Consider the following 18,390-nt stretch of genomic DNA (forward strand, 5'->3'; position numbering starts at 1 on the left):
CTGAAATTAGGTACCTAAGGTCTGAAGTAGGAATAAGGTCACAAGATAATTGACCCTTTATAAAACCATTATGCTGGGGAGCATATTTAGACTTCCTTTAAAGGACCTGTGTCAACAGAAAGTTGCTTTTATTTGAAGCAATACTTTTGCTAAATTCCACTTCTTCCTTTCTTAAAAAACACCTACATAACCTCACTGTATTTCAGTAACTAAATAAGTAAATGATATTTAAATTAAGTCACACTTGGATATACTCTAAACCTGTCAAAAACTGATGGTGGTTATTCTGTACATTTCCACTTCTGTGTTTAGTCTGACATGATGAAACCAGGGTAAGAATTTAGCAGTGCACAAAAAAAGTAACTCTTTGGTGAATGAAGTAGTTCATAAGAGGAAGAAGCATTTCCTTTGCACTCAGTTTTATACTTCATTTCTGTACTCTAACAATCTTCACTTGGAACAGTGAAGACCTGTCTAAAGGGATGGAGCATCTCTCCTCTGGGGAAAGGCTAAGAGAGTTTGGACTGTTCAGCCTGGAGAAGAGAACACTCCAGGAAGACCTTATTGTGGCCTTTCAGTTCTAAAAGAGCTTTATAAGAAAGATGTCATTTTATAACAACTGTTAGGCAATTACTCTGGTTTATGTTGCAGCTGCAATAAGTGAACAGGTAATGGCAGTAGTTTCAGCATACCAAATGACTGAAGGTAGCAGAAGAACAATTATCATATGATGAAACCCTAGGACTACCAAAATTGTTTGGTTCCTTAACTATACAGATCTATACACCAACATCAATTTTACAACTTCATATATTTTTAAATTAAAAGGATATGGCAACATACCATCGTATATGAAGGTTATACAGGGAATCCCATAAAAACTGCCATATAGCTTATAATTTTCTGTAGACAAAGGAAAGCAAAGCACTGCACAATATATGTTACATATAAGCTATATTAAGACTATACAAACTATATTTTAAACTTAATATAAGATTACATAAACTGCAATTCAAAATGTAACACAAGCTCAAACTACTGCTACGATCAGCCTGAAGAGACTGGTTAGCTCCTCTGAGCATTACACCTGTATTTTTCCCTGCATATGCACACTGTGTGCATGCCTGCCCTGTTCTCCTCCAGCACATCACTATTGTCTTTTCTGGTGTCTGGATGACTTTTTCTTTCACCTTGTAATCCAAGAATCCTCCTGTCCTTTGCTATCCCCATGACAAAGCTCAGGAGTACATCCACTTTGAGAAGTTTTGGCCCAGATCAACTGAGATCCCAACTCAGCAGCAGTTTTACTATCAGCTACCTATATACATTGGGAACATCCAAGTTTTTTTTTGCTATGGCCTCATAGATAGATGGCTAATAAAGGAATGATTTCCTTTCTGAAGCTGCCAACCATAGCCTAATACTTAAAGCTCTGCAAGATGTGTTGTACTTCAAACCTCTGTACACCAAGGATTGTGCCACACAGAAAGGTATATTCAATGACCATTGATGATGGGCTGTTGCTTTAGAGCTGCACATCATTTTGCATATCACTATAAAAATCAAAATACCCTGTGAAAATCAAAATAGTTATTTTTTCATAACTTCCAAACTATAACTCATAATGTTACTCTGCCACATTCACAGTATCACAGTATGTTGGAGATTGGAAGGGACCTCAAAAGATCATCTAGTCCAATCCCCCTGCCGGAACAGGAACACCTAGATAAGGTTACACAGGAACGTGTCCAGGCGTGTTTTGAATGTCTCCAGAGAGAGACATTCAAATCTGCATAGGCCACAGAAAAATCTCAATATAAACAATTAAAATGACTGGCTTTTAATTTTCTGTTAGGACAATTTGACCAACAATTATGCCTATTTCTGATGATGGTGCTTTGACTTATTTCTCCTGACACCCAAAACCAAATAAAAACCATCATAATTCATACAAAGGAATTTGACTTTCATTGTTTCCACATGAGGCAGTATTTATCTACCATCTACTTTGACAGAAAAATGTGTTCACTTGGTGCTTAAGGTAATTTTACAATACAGAATGCCCATAATTAAAAACACTTGAAGATATTTTTAATCAACATCTCCCTTTTTTAACTATAAGAGTATAACTTTTTGAAAAGTTACAACAAATTTACTTTTAAGACCATGTTATTGCCATTATTGCAGGAGACAAGGAATGGCTTTTCAAGATATCATCTTTTATTTGAGAGTTAGGAAGGCAAAAAATAGTCCTCTATTATTTTCTTAACTGCTTCTAGGTGGATTTTGTCAAAATGCAGATTTCTGACTGCACTAGTACTGCAGATGCTAGTGCCAAGTCATATGGGAAATTTTATAAATAAGTCAATGGGTTTGGAAAGGCCAAAAAAGCATGACAGGACTGCAGAGCCAAGAATATCATCACCATATCGTTTGATTTCTTCCTTAAAAATTAAAGTGTATTTTAGTGCTGGCACTAGGCCATAGCCATTCCAAAACAGAATGTGCACTACACACAAAATCATCACATGCTGGTATTGGTGAAACATTTAAAAAAAACCCAAACACCTACTGATAAAATTGAAAAGGAAAAAAAGAAATAAAAGGAAAGGAATCTGACATTTACCAAGTTCTGAAAAGAAAAGGAATGATTATTTTTTTTGCAAAGCATTTGGTAAAGGTGAATGTTATATGTAGATTGACAAATATTGACCAGATAAATAACCCTTCACCTCGGACTGACAGTCACTAAGAGATTTGCACCATACTTCAGGAACACAAGGAAAGGCTGACGTGCTTTTTCAACACGAAAGATTGTTCTTCTTAACATTTTTGAACCCCAAAATCTGATTCTAAAATTAATGAGCCTAAGTCTCAATGCATAGAGGGAAAATGGAAAACAATACTGGGAAGAAAGCTCAAACTGAGTAAGATGTTGCCAAGTATGAGGACTATTAACATGTAGACTAAATTGCTGGTCTTATAAATTCTGCATCATCTGCAAACCAGATTAGAAAAACTTCCAAAAATATATATATAGATATATATACACATGTATTTTTCTAAACTTGAATTCATCACATGAAGTGTCAGGAAACGCTGGTTGTTCTTTTATGATTCATACTACAAATGACATAAGGGTAGATGAACGTAAAGATTCCTTTTGGCCTCATATTCTAGGAAATAATATGAAAAATATGAAAGGCTATTGAGTGAAAACTTATTTAACAGTGTTTTGTAGCTATGCTTTGGCAGTTCGGTCTGTTTGTAGGTTTTGTGCTAAAAGGATAACAAGTCAAAACTCAAAAATGATGTGATGTTACCTAGGTAAGAACAACTACTGCAACTAATTTTAATTGAATTTTTTAGTATTTTCATGTTCTGCAGGTATTTTTCACTACAGGACTTAAAAATGAATATTGAGAAAGTAGTACCTTTCTTGCCCTAAGACAGCGTAATACCAAGGTTATTCTACTGCTCTGTGCTAAATCCACTATGCTAATTCTGCAGGCAGTCTGGTGAACAGGTAATTCTACTGATGGAGACATCGTCTGCATTCTTTCAGGTAAAGTGATGTAACGCCCATTTTTAGATCCAGATTAGAACAGTACATAGTGATGTAATATGCAATTCTCACTAGGGCAGAGGGAGAGAATGTGTGTGAGATCAAATGCATCCACTGCAAAAAAAAAAAAATGGAGATATTAATTTGGGTGTTGATGTCTCAGGTGGAAGTTAATACTCTGGGACTTACAGATCCCTTCCCTTTTGTACAAACAGCAAATTCACTCTGGATTAGAGAGCTTTTCACTGACAAAAGCAATATAACACTTCGTAGAAAGACTTTCCATTTTAGGCAAAGCTTAACAAGAGAAAAAACCCTAATATAAGCAGCCTACAGCTGGAGTCTTCTTTGAAGAGGAGGGAAGAATGACAGCAGAATTTGAGCCTGAATCTTCTCTATTCCTGAAAAGCACAGATTCCTGTAGACATATATTGTATGCTTTTTTCTTTTTTGTTTGTGTTTTTTTGTTTTTTTGGGGTTTTTTTTATATTTTGGAGGATATACGTAAAAGCAACAGGGATGCTCATCTAGCAATTACAGAATGGATCAGATTGGAAGCAACTTTAAAGACGACCCAGTTTGAACACTCCTGCCATGGGCAGGGATACCTTCCACTAGATCAGGTTGCTCTAAGCCCCGTCCAGCCTGGCCTTGAACACTGCCAGGGATGGGGCAGCCACAGCTTCTGTCGGCAACCTATGCCAGTGCCTCGCCACCCTCACAGAAAAAAAAACTTCCTGGTACCTAATCTAAATCTAACCCCTTTCAGTTTAAAGCCTTTCTCTCTCGTCTTATCCCTACATGCCCTTGTAAATTGTCTCTCCTCCATCCTTCTTGTAGGTTCCATTTAGGCACTGGAAGGCTGTTCTAAGGTTTCCCCAAAGCCTTCTCTTTGACGGGCTCAACATCCTCAGCTCTCTCAGTTTATCATCACAGGAGAGATGATTCAGACCTCTGATCGTCTTCATGGACCTCCTCTGGACTTGCTCCAACAGATACACATCATTCTTACATTGGAGACCACAGAGCTGAATACAATAACCAAGGTGAGGTGCCCTGCTGTGTTGCTACTCCAACAATATCAGTGTGGTCGAAGTCACCCATGAAGATCTGGGCTTGTGAGCATGAGGTTGCTTCTGTCTATAGAGGGCCTCATGCACTCAGTCTTCCCAGTTGGGTGGCCTGTACCAGACTCCTACTATAAGGTCAGCTGTCTCTGCTCTTCCTTTAATCCTGACTCCATAATCTCTCAGTCAGCTCCTCATCCAGCCCCAGGCAGAGCACCATGCAATTGAGTTGGGTATTGACATAGAGGCTGTCACCCCCTCCTCTCCTCTGCCTGCTCTTCCTGTAGAGTCTGTTTCCTTTCACTCTGACACTCCAGTCATAGAAGCCATCCCACATTTAATCTGTGTTTCATAGAAAAAACAAAACTACTTTCATCCAACTTTGTGGTATGCTTAGAGCAAGCAAGAAAAGAAAAAAAAAAAAGGTAGGGTCCTTGGAGACCTTTTAAGGTTCCTTCAAACTTACTACATGGCCTTTTTGTGTAAAGTAGTAGATTTAATCCTGCCTCAAATATATTCTTATTTAATCACAGGCTTAACTTTGAAATAATATTGCACTGCTGCTACAGCATGCACAATTCTCCACATCAGATCTACAATCTGTTTTTTTAGTATCACCCTAATCTTAATTTGGTTAACAAGTGATTTACTGGAAAATACCTATGCACTTAGTCACAGAGATCAGTCTGAGGCATATACATGACCATGGGAGTGATTTTTACTTTTTCTTTGCTATTACATATCATCATCATCATCATGGCTTGACTTCGTGAACGAAGATTTGGGAAGGGCTTTACCCACGCTTACTAGAAGCATGCTGATGACTAAAAAGGCCAATGCAAGATAGGCAAATCCGGCTGCAAAAAGCACAGCAAAAGGTCTCCTTTGGTGATATAAGCGGGGCACAATTCTTTCTACATTGTCTTTTCTCCTTGAGACTAGTTCTGCATGAATTATCAAAGGAGTCAATGGCATTGTGTATGGTGGACCAGTGATGGTAGTCAATATGGCCAAGGCTAAGGTATTGTTTCAGGGAGTCCTTATACATCGTCTTTGGGGCACTTCTCTTGCGGCTACCGGTGGCAAGTTCACCGTAAAACACGATCTTGGGGAGGCAGTGATCCTTCATCCTAGAGACATGCCCTGCCCAGCGCAGCTGCAATTTCAGCAATATGGCCTCGATACAGGTGTTCCCTGCCTGTTTAAGGGCAGTAACATTTGACACAGTCAGTCCAATTGATGTTTAGAATTGTACAGAGGCAGCGCTGATGAAAGCATTCCAGGAGTCGCAGGTGGTGACGGTAGATGACCCATGATTCAGACCCATATAAAAGAGTAGACAGTACAATGGCTCTACAGACACCGATCCTGTACTATTCTTCAGGTGTTTATTGCACCAGACTCTTTTATGGAGTTTTCCCGAAGTCTCTATATGCCTTTGGTATTCTGTTGTCTATCTCTTTGTTGATCATGGCATCTGAGGAAATGATGCTTCCCAGATAGCTGAACTGCTAAACTGACTTGCCAATGATAACGTAGGGATGGTGATAATCTTCTTGCGGTGCAGGTTGGTAGAGAACTACTGTCTTCCTCAAGCAGATTTCCAGCCCAAAAACCTCAGCCGCCTCCACAAAGCAAGATGTTAAACACTGCAGAGCTGCTTCTGTGTGGGCAACAATGGCGGCATCATCAGCAAAAAGCAGTTCACAGACAATATGATTTAGGGTCTTAGTGTGGGCCTTCAGTCGCCTTAGATTGAATAGGCTACCATCAGTACGATATCAAATATAAATGCCGTTTTGTTTGTCAGGGTCTGCTGTAGCCCTTTGGAGCATCATGCTGAAGAAGACTGTGAATAGAGTTGGTGCGAGAACGCAACCTTGTTTCACATCACTGGTTATTGGGAAGGGCTCAGAGAGTGCATTGCCATATCTGACTTGGCCTTGCTGATCCTCATGTAACAGAATAATCATTTTGAGGAAATTGGGGGGGACAACCTAATTGTTCCAAGATCAGCCACAGGCCTTTTCTGCTCACGGTGTCAAAAGCTTTGGTTAGGTCAACAAAAGTTACATAGAGCCCCTTACTCTCTTCTCTTTTCTTGCAGTTGTCTGAGAACAAATACCATTTACCATTACATATACTGTCAACTACCCTGACCAAATACAAGAGCACAAACTAAATTCAACCTCACAAACCACCCAGAGCTCAGGCAGCTGTACATTAGATGTTTAAGTTTTGTGATACTACTTTGAACTTTAATAGATCATTTCCACTTTTACAGGCATTTTCTCAGACACATTAATCTACTTTCAAAGAAATCTTCATTACCAACATCCCAATTTTTATTAACCCTGCAGCTGATTCATCATTCTTAATAATAAATCACAGGAAGAACACTGAACATGTCACTTATCTTGACATATAATACTTCAAATCTACAAATGTGAAAGCATCAATAGGAACGTTTGCCCTTTGTATCCTTTGTTTTGTTGTAGAGGCAAAAATTATACTGCACAAGCATACAAAACCTTGATTCCAAGGCAAGCACCTGCAAGGCACTCCAGAGCTCTGCAATAGGGAAATATCCATCTAGTGACCAAATTTGGCCTTGTGTGCTATGAAGGTACACTCCAAGAGAGGGAGATGGGACAGGATCAGAGATAGATAACATGGCAGGTGATAAACATTTTCCCCAAAGTGGCAAGTCATTTGAAAACAGCTCTGTTGGCAGGCTTCCTGCCTCTACCTGCCCAGCACTCTGCCTCTTTTCAAAGATTCATTTTTGCTCAAAAATGCCAAGGGTAAATGCTTTTTCCTCCCCTCTGTGCTGTCAGTTTTTAAAAACTGAACCAGCTCTTCTATAGCCCTTCTACAGCATCTATTGTCAGACTAAATCTAGTAACATCACCTCCCTTTAGATGATGATGAAAGAGTGTCTTGGCTGGGTAAGATAAACACTTCCATGTCTCAGGATAAAGCATCTGAGTGTCCTACGCACTGGTCTTGTCCAGAAGCACTTGTGCTCCCATCAGCTGGTGGAATTTGAGGATGGGAAATGGCCAGCAGCTTGCCAGGAGCAGGGATTCACTCTTTGCAAAATGCCACTGCGGTTAGTGCAGAGACATCTGCTGATTTATCCCGTGGACAGCACCACACAGGTTTTGCTGCTTTGCTCAATCCCCACCCAACTACTTTTGACAAATATCACAGCAGTCTCTGATACACACTTCTTAACTAATGCAAACAACTCACAGACTAAGTTACCTTAAGGTCCTTTTCAACTCAATCATTCTATGATATGATTCTCTGACATGATATTCACATTAGGGATGACATGCCACACCACTTCTGAGTGCAGCCTCCAAGCCTTCTGCGTTGGAGTAATTGTGCCAATTTGAGTATAGAGAAGTGTCAGCATCAGGCCGTCAGTCAACAAATGATGAATGTGAGGGCAAGAAAAAAAAATTTATGTATAAGCAAGGATGCAGAAAGAGGAGCCCTGATGGCTTCTTCAGTTTGAAAAATATTAGAACATGGTGAATACCCTTTGAGACACAGCAATCAATGGCTGTGGAAATTCAAGCAGGACCAAGCAAAAGGAACTAAATGAAACTGAAAAAACATGAGTGTGTTTCCAGTTGAATGTCTTAATAGATAAGGGGAAAGCAATGAAGACATTATGTCTATCCTTTAAAATAGTGGGTTGTTGGTTTTTTTTTTGTGGGACTTTATAGGCACAAGTGTGCACTGTAAAATATATAGAAGATGAAAAATTTTTCTTCAGAGAAATCTTTCACATCCGTAGATAGAAGGAAATGGCCAAATGAGACAATGATAATATCTTGCAGTTAGTGCATACCTTCATCTTAGAACAGATCTTTCAAGTGGATGTACATGTAAACATGTTTTCATGTTGGATTTTTACCCCTCCATTAGCTTGCATAAGCTGTTCATTCTCACTTATTCAGGGCTGCTATTGGTAGAAATACACAGAATAAACTTTAGAGAAAGAAATTTGTTTTCAAATGCCAACATATGCAGGATGCAACTCAAATATTCAGGAGGGATAAAACAACAACAAAAATCAGTCTTCCCTTATATGGCTGTTTGAGAAACATTTATTCTATTTCAGAACAGAATTAATATTTGAGTGGGAGGACAATGCACCTGCACACAAAGAACCTTTCATTTTCAAATACAAAACATTATGCAAACAAAAAATGAACTAGTTTTCCCAACACCCAAATGAAAACGGGTAAATGTTAATCTCATTTAGTAACATCCCAGGAGAGGGAAGAGCTGAAGGCTCTGGATCAAGTTTAGATTTCACTTGGGGTTCTGCAGTTCCCAACTGTACATTAATTACTCTGTAAATAAGTGAGCTTATGATTTAAGCAGGGACTTTTGTCATCACAGCACCCACAAGACAAGCCAGAGCCCAGTTAACCATATGTTGTGCGATAATAACTTCACTAACCATGAAGCCCCTACCACACATCACATGTCAAGATTAGCATCAGTTCTCTGCTAAGGTTCCTTACTAGGAAGGTGTCCCTGCCCATGGCAGGGGGGGTGGAACTAGATGACCTTAGGGTCCTTTCCAACCCTAACTGTTCTATGATTCTAAGTGGCAAGTGGTATGCTTTGCCAGCAGCTGGTGGGAAACAGAAAAACACTACAGCTACTAAGAAGTACCTAGAGCTCTAAAAAAATCCCACAAGCCATTAGATTTCCCCCTCCCTGCTGTTCCAAAGCAAGCAGAGCATCTCCTCTCAGAGATGGGGGACAGCCTCTCCTAAGCTTGATGCTATCCTGCTGAGGCAGGTTCTCCCTGGTAAGCAGGGACAAACCAAGTGGGATAGAGAACGCAGCCAAGCCCACCTGCTCCAATCCATGTTGCTTTTGGTGTCTGCTTTGCCCAAGGGCAAGGAGAAACTGCCATTGTCTCTGTCTTATTTGGAGTGAGGGATAACATTAAGTAAATCATACTTTTTCCTGTGATTCAGCTCAGAGGCCAACAAAGCTCTGTGTTTCCAGTCAAGCATGACAACAGGGGAGAAAAAATAATAAATAAAAAAAAAAGATGCGTGCTGCCAGTTACAGGCAGGATATTTTCCTTGCTGATCACAGGGTCTTCCTTTCAGGTCTCCAGCCTATGAGGAAGCTCAGCTAGAGGAATGACTAGAATAGACACATATGAAAAATCGTTATTAACCAGGATTGCTGTATTTGCCTAAAGGGGGCTACTGAGAGCAGGAGAGTCTATCACCATCCTACTGTTATGCTACTTGAGAGAGAATACACTTAGAGAACTAAATCACAGTTCTACCAAACTCAGAGGGACAACGAGATGTCCAGGGAAGATTAACCAGCTGTCTCAAGGGCTTAATGTAGAGCTTGGGGGTAAGAATCAGAGTATAACTATCTACTAAACAGATACAGAATTGGCATAGCAGTATTAGTTTCAAACACCACAAAGCTGATCTACATGTCCACAGCTGGCCAACAACAAATCACAAGCAGCAGAAGGTAGGTTAGTTTGGTTATCTTCTTTCTGATTGTAGAACCTCTCCCTCGCTCATTTCTAAATAGTCTTTTCTTCAATTGGTAACAAGGGGGTTGCAGATTAGAAATCAAAATAATTTTTTCCAATTAAAGACAAGTTCTTTCTCAGGCTTCATACTTCTAAATATTTGCTTGCCTGGACTGCCCTACTTGACTGATTTTAAATTTGAGAAAGGTAAGCAACAAAGCATCCAGTACCAGAATGATCAGCACCACATAACATCCTGAAAAGAACTGAACAACCTAATGTGAAGAGAAGCTTAGCCTGTCTTCAGTAAATGTGGCATTAGAATCATAGAATAGTTAGGGTTGGAAAGGCCCTTAAGATCATCTAGTTCCAACCCCCCTGCCGTGGGCAGGGACACCTCACACTAAACCACGCTACCCAAGGCTCTGTCCAACCTGGCCTTGAACACCACCAGGGATGGAGCACTGTACTGCAACACATTATTTGACACTTCTATGCATCTATTTATATATAAATTATGTAATAGATATGTACACATATACATCTAATCCTGAATCAGAACAGATTTAACCAACTATGTGGTTGATTTCCACACAAGAACATAAATCTGTTCTAATTTTAGTACATATAAAACTGGTAACACATCAAGAAAACATCCTGTCCCTTAAGACACATGAGCATTTCATTGTAGAATGCAAAGTGGTCAGAATTTCAGGCAGAAATTAGACTAGAATTGCTCTCTCCCCATCTCCTTCCCTCACCCCCCCCAAAAAAAAGCAAAGACATAATAACTGGAAAATTGAAATGACTGAAATAACTGAAAAATTTTGGTGCTTTAATTATTGCAAAACAAACAAAAAGGAAAAGTGATGCTCTGTTTCACTTTCCTTTTCTTCTGGAGGAGATAAAAGTTTCATAACAAAAGCTTTTTGAAGAAAACACAAAATCAACTACTTCTGGTAAGGCAAGCAACTGATAAGTGATGATCTTGAAATGTAGGGTTACTAGCTATGTACTGTGTGCTATTTAAGTAGGGAAAAGTGAATTAATAAAAGCAAGACCTTTAAGCATTTTGGTCCAAAATTTGTAGAGCATAGTTAAGATTTATGTTATTGCTAACAGGATTCCAGAAGAAACGAGATACTAGCTTGCTGCTTGACAATACCTGGAAAAAACAAACAAAAAGCTAGCAGCAGATAGCTTGCTTCCTTTTCTACTCCCTAGACTTTTGTTCTTCTGGTACCTCAAGCAATCCAACAACGGATACATTCCTAATGGATGAGATACACAAAACTTGAGACCTCAACAGCATTGTGTGCACATTAACGATCATAACGATAAAAATCATAATGGACTATTGTACTAATAGCCACAACTGGCAAAGTAATACGATGGGAAATTGTAGCATTTATGCCTTATCAGCAGAGGAGTGGTGGTCTGCTCTATTCAATCCATGTGCAGCTCTGCCAGAGAGCAAGAGGAAACAGTGTCCCCATTCTATCTTTCTGAATAGCAATGTTATGTTACTGAGTAAGTGTCAGGAAGAGACAATCCTTCATGAGATCTCTGCCACAGCACTTCTATGGTTATAAGCAGTGAAGACTTGCAAACAAAAATACTATAGGACTGAGAAATCTGCATGTTGACCTAAATTCTGCCTACATACCAATAGCGCTGCACTTGAAAAATATCTTTGTAATACATATTCTTTCTCAGCTTGCTGTGATTTAGGCAGAAGGGCTAGAATTAGGAGCAAGAGCTGCAGCAAAAGGTTTTCACACTTGTAATGGATGTATCCCTTTTTCTTATTTGCTCATGTCACTGCAGAAGCCATTAGTTACCTCAGATCACTTACATAAAAGCATGAAGCTGGGACAAAATTGTATATAGGTCAATCAAGAACAAAACAGAGATGGTTAAATATTTCTCCAATTATATTTCCACTTATCCTAGCATAAGGTACTGGATCTACTGTACACAGACTCCATCCAAATCTTGAGTGAAGAGCATTTTTTTTTTTCCTGTTGCTTTTTAGTAACTTTTCATTTGGCTGTTTACAAAACGCAGTTCGTATTGAGGATTGCAATGGTGATACCCAGAAACAGCAAGTTTCTGAAAATCGTGACTGAAGGAACATCAGTGCATAGTTGCCACACTCAACCACTGCCTGATTCTTTGTGGAAGTATTTTCTTACACAATTTAATAAGTAGAAGGCTGTCCACAAGGTAGAAATAGAAGCCATGGGTTTCAGTCATGCTGAATTCCTGGGCTGGAACAGATTTATAGCTATTGCCGCTTGCAGTTATCAGGACTGATTCTTACGTCTTCCCCCCCACCATCAATGAAAGCAAGAGTAATACTACTTCTTATTAATTCACAGGAAACCTCTAAGGTAAATAATTTTTTCAGGGCACTCAGATGTCACTGTAGTGAAGCCCATACAAACAGTAGACAAGAGGGCTTATAAGGATGCTGGGGAGGGACTCTTCCTCTCCACTGTTAGGGTGGTGAGGCACTGGAATGGGTTGCCCAGGGAAGTTGTGAATGCTCCATCCATGTTGGTGTTCAAGGCCAGGTTGGACAGAGCCTTGGGTGACATGGTTTAGTGTGAGGTGTTCCTATCCATGGCAAGGCGGGTTGGAATTGATGATCTTAAGGTCCTTTCCAACGCTAACTATTCTATGATCCTACGGTTCTGAGGTACGCCGATTGACTTAAACATGCCAAAGCTGAATGAATCATTCAAGACAATTAAATACAAGTGGTAAAAATGGACTGATGATTCCACCTGAATAGAATTCAACACAAACAAACAACATCACCACAGTAAATTTACTTATGTCACATACTAAGAACATGTTATTGGCAAATAATATCTATAACAGGTTATACCTTTCAAAACAGCAGTAGGAGTCAGTAAACCTATTCTACCAAGAAAAATAATGGAAGATCAGTGATGGCAGCAAACATAAGGATGAACAAAGTAGAGAAGAAAAGGCATATCTGGTAACCCAGCTTTTCTGCTGCCACTTAAATGTTACTGAAAAATAAAATTAAAATTTTCCCTGCATCCAGGCAACAGGGAGAGACAAGAAAAGCTCAGCTGTAAATAGTCAAACAGTAGAGAACAGTTTTCATGAAACCTATTATTCTGTTCTCCATGAAGCCTATTATTTTATATACTTTTGCATGCTTGAACAAACACTCCTTTCAAAGTACATAATGAAGCGATATGTACTTTTTAGTTGGACAGGCACAGTGTCTGCAACAGACTGTTTACCTGCCTGCGTGCTCGCTTTCTCTTTTCCCAAGGAACATCAACTTTAAAGTTGGTTGTGACAACTTGGAGTTTTCAGAATATTACATGTATTCGAAACTGAGCTGTTTTCATTGTTTTTTTGCCGTTTTGTAACACCCCCCATGTCTTCTGAATAATCATAAAAAAATTATCTATTATTTAAAACATTTCACAAAACTGGTGAAAAGGCTGGAAGTCATGTCCCGTGAGGAGAGGCTATGGACCTTGGGTTTGTCAGGTTTGGAGCAAAGCAGGCTGAGGGGTGACCCCTTTGCTCTACACAGCTTCCTGAAGAGGGGATGTGAAAAGGGAGGTGCTGATCTGTCTCCCTGGTATTCAGTAACAGAACACATGAGAATGGTTCGAAGCTGCTGCAGGGTAGGTTTACACTGGACATTAGGAAGCATTTCTTTACAGACAGGGTGGTCAAACACTGGAACAGGCTTCCTAGAGAGGTGGTCTATGCCCCATGCCTCACTCTTTTAGAGGCATTTGGACAATGCCCTTAACAACATGCTTTAACTTCTGGTCAGCCCTGAGGTGGCCAGGCAGTTGGACCAGATGAATGTTTTGGGTCCCCTCCCACTGAAAGGATTCTATTCTAGTCTAGTTTAAAGGGAGAAAAACCCAAAACAAACTAAATCCAAGCCACTAATAAATAAAAAAAAAAAAAAAAGAGTGTGAATAACCTTGCTGAGGAGGTAACTGTATACAGCAGTTTACTGAAGCACTGAATAATATTTTTTCCTTTTTAAACAGGAAAACTGAAAAAAGTTTACCTGCTAGCATTTGTGCCAAGTATGCAGCAACAGTATTTATTTCCACTGCAGCATCAGTACTTCAGGGTGAAACCCACTCAACAGAAATGCACATGATTTCTGCAGTTAAAAATCATGCATTGGTTTTTATGCCAAATAAAAAAAAAAACCACACCAAAAACCAAAACCAAACCAAACTCACCAGGGTACAGAAGATGCATTGGCATTGTGCTATTGTTGTCATCTGCTCCACAGGATATTCACCAAGGCAGAGCTTGCAGGACACTAATGGGTCAAGTACCAAGTCCCACGTAGGCCTATATCTTGCTGTAGTCATTGCAGAAGAGTCTGAAAAGCAGCACAAAAGTAAAGATACTCCATCATTTCCTTATATTGATATAGTCCATTTATGCCACTAGAAATCTCATTATCAGCTGATGCCTTTTGGGGAAAAAAAAAAAAACAAACTATAAACAGCAGTGGGCAGTGTCAGCACTTGCAGTAGGCTATATATCCCCTCTCTGGTAGAACATGCATATCAAAAGCAAAAATAGGAAAAAAAGCCCACACAATACACTGACAAAATATGATAGCAAGCAGGTTATAACCTCGGGTCACAGACTTTTGTCTGACATAATATATACCAAAAACTCATTCCCAATTTCAGTCATTCTTACTAGTAGTTATAATTACATTATAACTAATAGCACTGATTGCCCATCACTTAAAACACATTCCTTAGCTCCCACTACTCCAGCTACCCAGATACACTCACAAGGTCTTTCACAAACCAAGAATCTATTATGCCCTTTTTCCAGCCTGACGATATTGCAACTCACAGAGCCAGATATTTTTGTTTCCAGGAGCATGACAGATCGATCAGTTTGCTAAGTTAATTTTAGAAACAATGAACATTCTGAGTACACTCAGAGTTTTAGCCTGCATTTTTCCTCCAGCTTTGCAATATGCCAAAAGCACAACTTCGTTGTAGCAACAATCAACTGGGGCAAATATGAACACAAAGTGAGCTATAAAAAGAGGCTTTAATGCCTATATATCACCCTCCAGACAGCAATAGGATAGGATCACGCAAAGCATCTTTATCCTAGGCTTTAGGGCCCAGATAGAGTTGTCAACTGACTAACCAGAAAGAAAATAATCTCGCACAGAACAAATGTATTCCCACAAAAAGGAAAGCTAATTTACAAGTTACACTGGGTGGGGGGAGCTAAACAAAACAAGAAACCAAACGCTCCTGCAAATATTTTAAGTAGCTTATGTTATCTTAACACCATATCTACTAGTACTGTTTTGTCATTGTGACACTGACTTTCCAAGTGTGGGAAAATTCACATCCTGAGGTTACTGGGTGGACCACAAAAATTTCACTTCCCTCATTCTCAAAATCGGCCAGTTCCTTACCTTACCCACACCAGCAGTTCCACCACTGCCATCATGATCCCAGGTTTTTCAGTGGGTAGGTTGCTTTTTCTTTTTTCCTTTTTCTTTATTTCCCCTTTCATTAGCACTTGCAGGAACTGCTTATATCTAAGTCTTATTACCCCATCTTGTAACTAGATGAACTCCAGAACTACAATGAATTGATGTTTATTAGACTAGGTCTAGGCATATGTTTAAGAAAAATGTGCTCTCCCCCCTGAAATCACATGGACAGTTCAAAGGCATGTTTGTGAAGTCTAAGACTTTGATAATCTATTAATCATGGACACGATTCCAGCAACATCTCCAAATTTTCCAAAACAAAGTGAAGATTTTACACCTGCCCTCCATTCAGTTTAATTCATCAGAAGATGCCCTTTATAAGGCACCTAAAGGACACCAAAAGAGCAGAGCCTAGTCATACTTATTTCTAGTGCAGCCATCAGGGAGGAGAAAGGGAGGTTAGAAAGACTAAACATCCCATTTTCAGGGATGCTCTGTATCACTTCCTCTGAAAGCCCACCCACAAACTCCAAACTGTTTCAAAGGGAAAAGATGAAACCGCCCTGCAGAACAGTACATGAACAATGGCTTCACAGGAAGCGTGCTGGGCAGTCTTTTCTGAGACATGAGAGTCTGATATGGTGATATGAATGAAACCCCAAGATTTTTAAGGCTATTAGACTGCTGCTTTACTGTCAATTGCTACTACTTTTTCATTTAACACAAAAATAACAACAAAACCAGTTTTCTAGGTTTATCTGACTAGAGGTAGACTCATGAAGCATTTAAGAAGCAGCAATCAAACACACCTGAACTGTTTGTTTAGTTTGAGTGTCCTTTGCTTGCTCTGCCCAGTTTATTGCACATCTGTTGCTTATAGCAGCAAACACGAAACTAGAAGATAAACAATGAAGGGGGATAAATTTAAGGATGCATACATTTGGCAGACCAAAATCCTAGTGGTTTTTATGGTGAAGATGTGAATAAAGGGGAAAATAACCCCTATGCTCCAAGGCTTACACTTGTTCCCTAGGACTTTCAACAGTCTTACTGTGAGAATTACTGGCAATTCCTCTTTTGCAGTACAACTATAATGCAGGAACACCTCATTTAGAAATATTTCCCCTCTTTGTCTTCTCCTGCAAAACAAAAGTGAATCAAAGTGAAATTTCTTTCAAGCTAGCATCCAGTAGGCAGGCAGAAATTGGCTTTCCCATACAGTTAGCATGTAGTCCATGAGGAACTCAGCCATGGTTATAACAAAGTAAAACCTAAATGCAGCCTCAAATGACAGCAGAGTCATGCCTGCTCAGCCCTCCCTGCCAAACTCCTTTTAATAATGAGATCTTGCGTTCACAATGGGGCAGGAGGGTGAAGTATGTATTGTAACTAGAGGCATTAAAGCAAACATCAAGAAATTTGCCACCTAGACTTGGAAAATACATAAAGTTATCACATCCCAGTGGAAAATCTCTGCTGGATATCCCTATGAAGGAACAGAGAATAAAGCTTTCCAAAGCACAAACTAGATCTTGCTTCACAACCACCTGGTACACTACTGCAACTAAATAATAAGCTTTTGTGCTTACAGCATGATGCTTAAGAAAGCTTTTTTTAAAGCCAAACCAAAACTAAACAACAAACAAAAGAGCAGAGGAAATAAATGCACCCTCTATCAAAACCAGATTAAGACTCCTACTGTTCCATAGCTGTGGTCTTTTGTGGTTTCAGATTGTATTCTCACACTTTCCAGATACGTGCAATAATTTAGTGACAACGAAAAGTAACAGCAGGAAGTAGAAGAGGCAACTGAAAGGAGCTCTAGAACAACGTATTGAAAAAATATGTATTGGTGTGCCCTCATGCTGAAGACCACCAGTTATAGCCTACTGCAGTCAAGGTTAGTCTCAATTACATATTTTTGAAGACTGTAGTTTATATCTGGTAATCACAGTATCACAGTATCACAGTATGTTAGCGATTGGAAGGGACCTCAAAAGATCATCTAGTCCAATCCCCCTGCCGGAGCAGGAACACCTAGATAAGGTTACACAGGAACGTGTCCAGGCGGGTTTTGAATGTCTCCAGAGAAGGAGACTCCACAACCTCTCTGTGCAGCCTGTTCCAGTGTTCTGTCACCCTCACTCTTCTCAAGTTTAAGTGGAACCTCTTGTGTTCCACTTTGTACCCATTGCCCCTTGTCCTATCATTGTTTGCCACTGAGAAGAGCCTGGCTCCATCCTCGTGACACTCCCCCTTTATATATTTATATACACTAATAAGGTCACCCCTCAATCTCCTCTTCTCCAAACTATAGAGACCCAGCTCCTTCAGTCTTTCCTCATAAGGGAGATGCTCCACTCCCTTAATCATCTTAGTTGCCCTGCGCTGGACTCTCTCGAGCAGGTCCCTGTCCTTCTTAAACTGAGGGGCCCAGAACTGGTAATACTGAATTTGTAAAAAATGTAGCACATCATTTTCTAGGGCAGCATCCCAAAATGAGCTGGGAGTATGAAGCATAGAAAATTGCTTTATTAATATTTTTTTCAGAGCAGGCTTTTCATAAATAATCAGCAACTGACTAATGACTACTTAATTCTGCAACCATGCGCATGTCCACACAAAAGAAGAACCACTGCATAAATACAGAGAAGTGACTGAAGTTTTGTCACTGTACCAACACTTTAACATATTTTAAACATTATTGTTGTGTGTTCAGGAA

At 39.6% G+C, this 18,390-nt stretch overlaps 1 protein-coding gene across 1 annotated transcript in view; it reads right to left on the bottom strand.

The window, feature by feature from the left end:
- Positions 1-18,390, bottom strand: part of RNF144A (ring finger protein 144A) — a 69,162-nt gene that overhangs the window by 15,514 nt on the left and 35,258 nt on the right. The window contains exon 2 of the mRNA XM_061354707.1: positions 14,428-14,573. Coding sequence (XP_061210691.1) covers positions 14,428-14,562 — 135 coding nt within the window. The 5' untranslated portion in view covers positions 14,563-14,573. The remainder of the gene's footprint in view (positions 1-14,427; positions 14,574-18,390) is intronic.

The sequence above is a fragment of the Neopsephotus bourkii genome, unplaced genomic scaffold (genome assembly GCF_033783945.1).
Source record: "Neopsephotus bourkii isolate Nb327-2 ecotype Australia unplaced genomic scaffold, CSIRO-AGI_Nbou_v1 NB_74, whole genome shotgun sequence".
NCBI lineage: Eukaryota > Metazoa > Chordata > Aves > Psittaciformes > Psittacidae > Neopsephotus > Neopsephotus bourkii.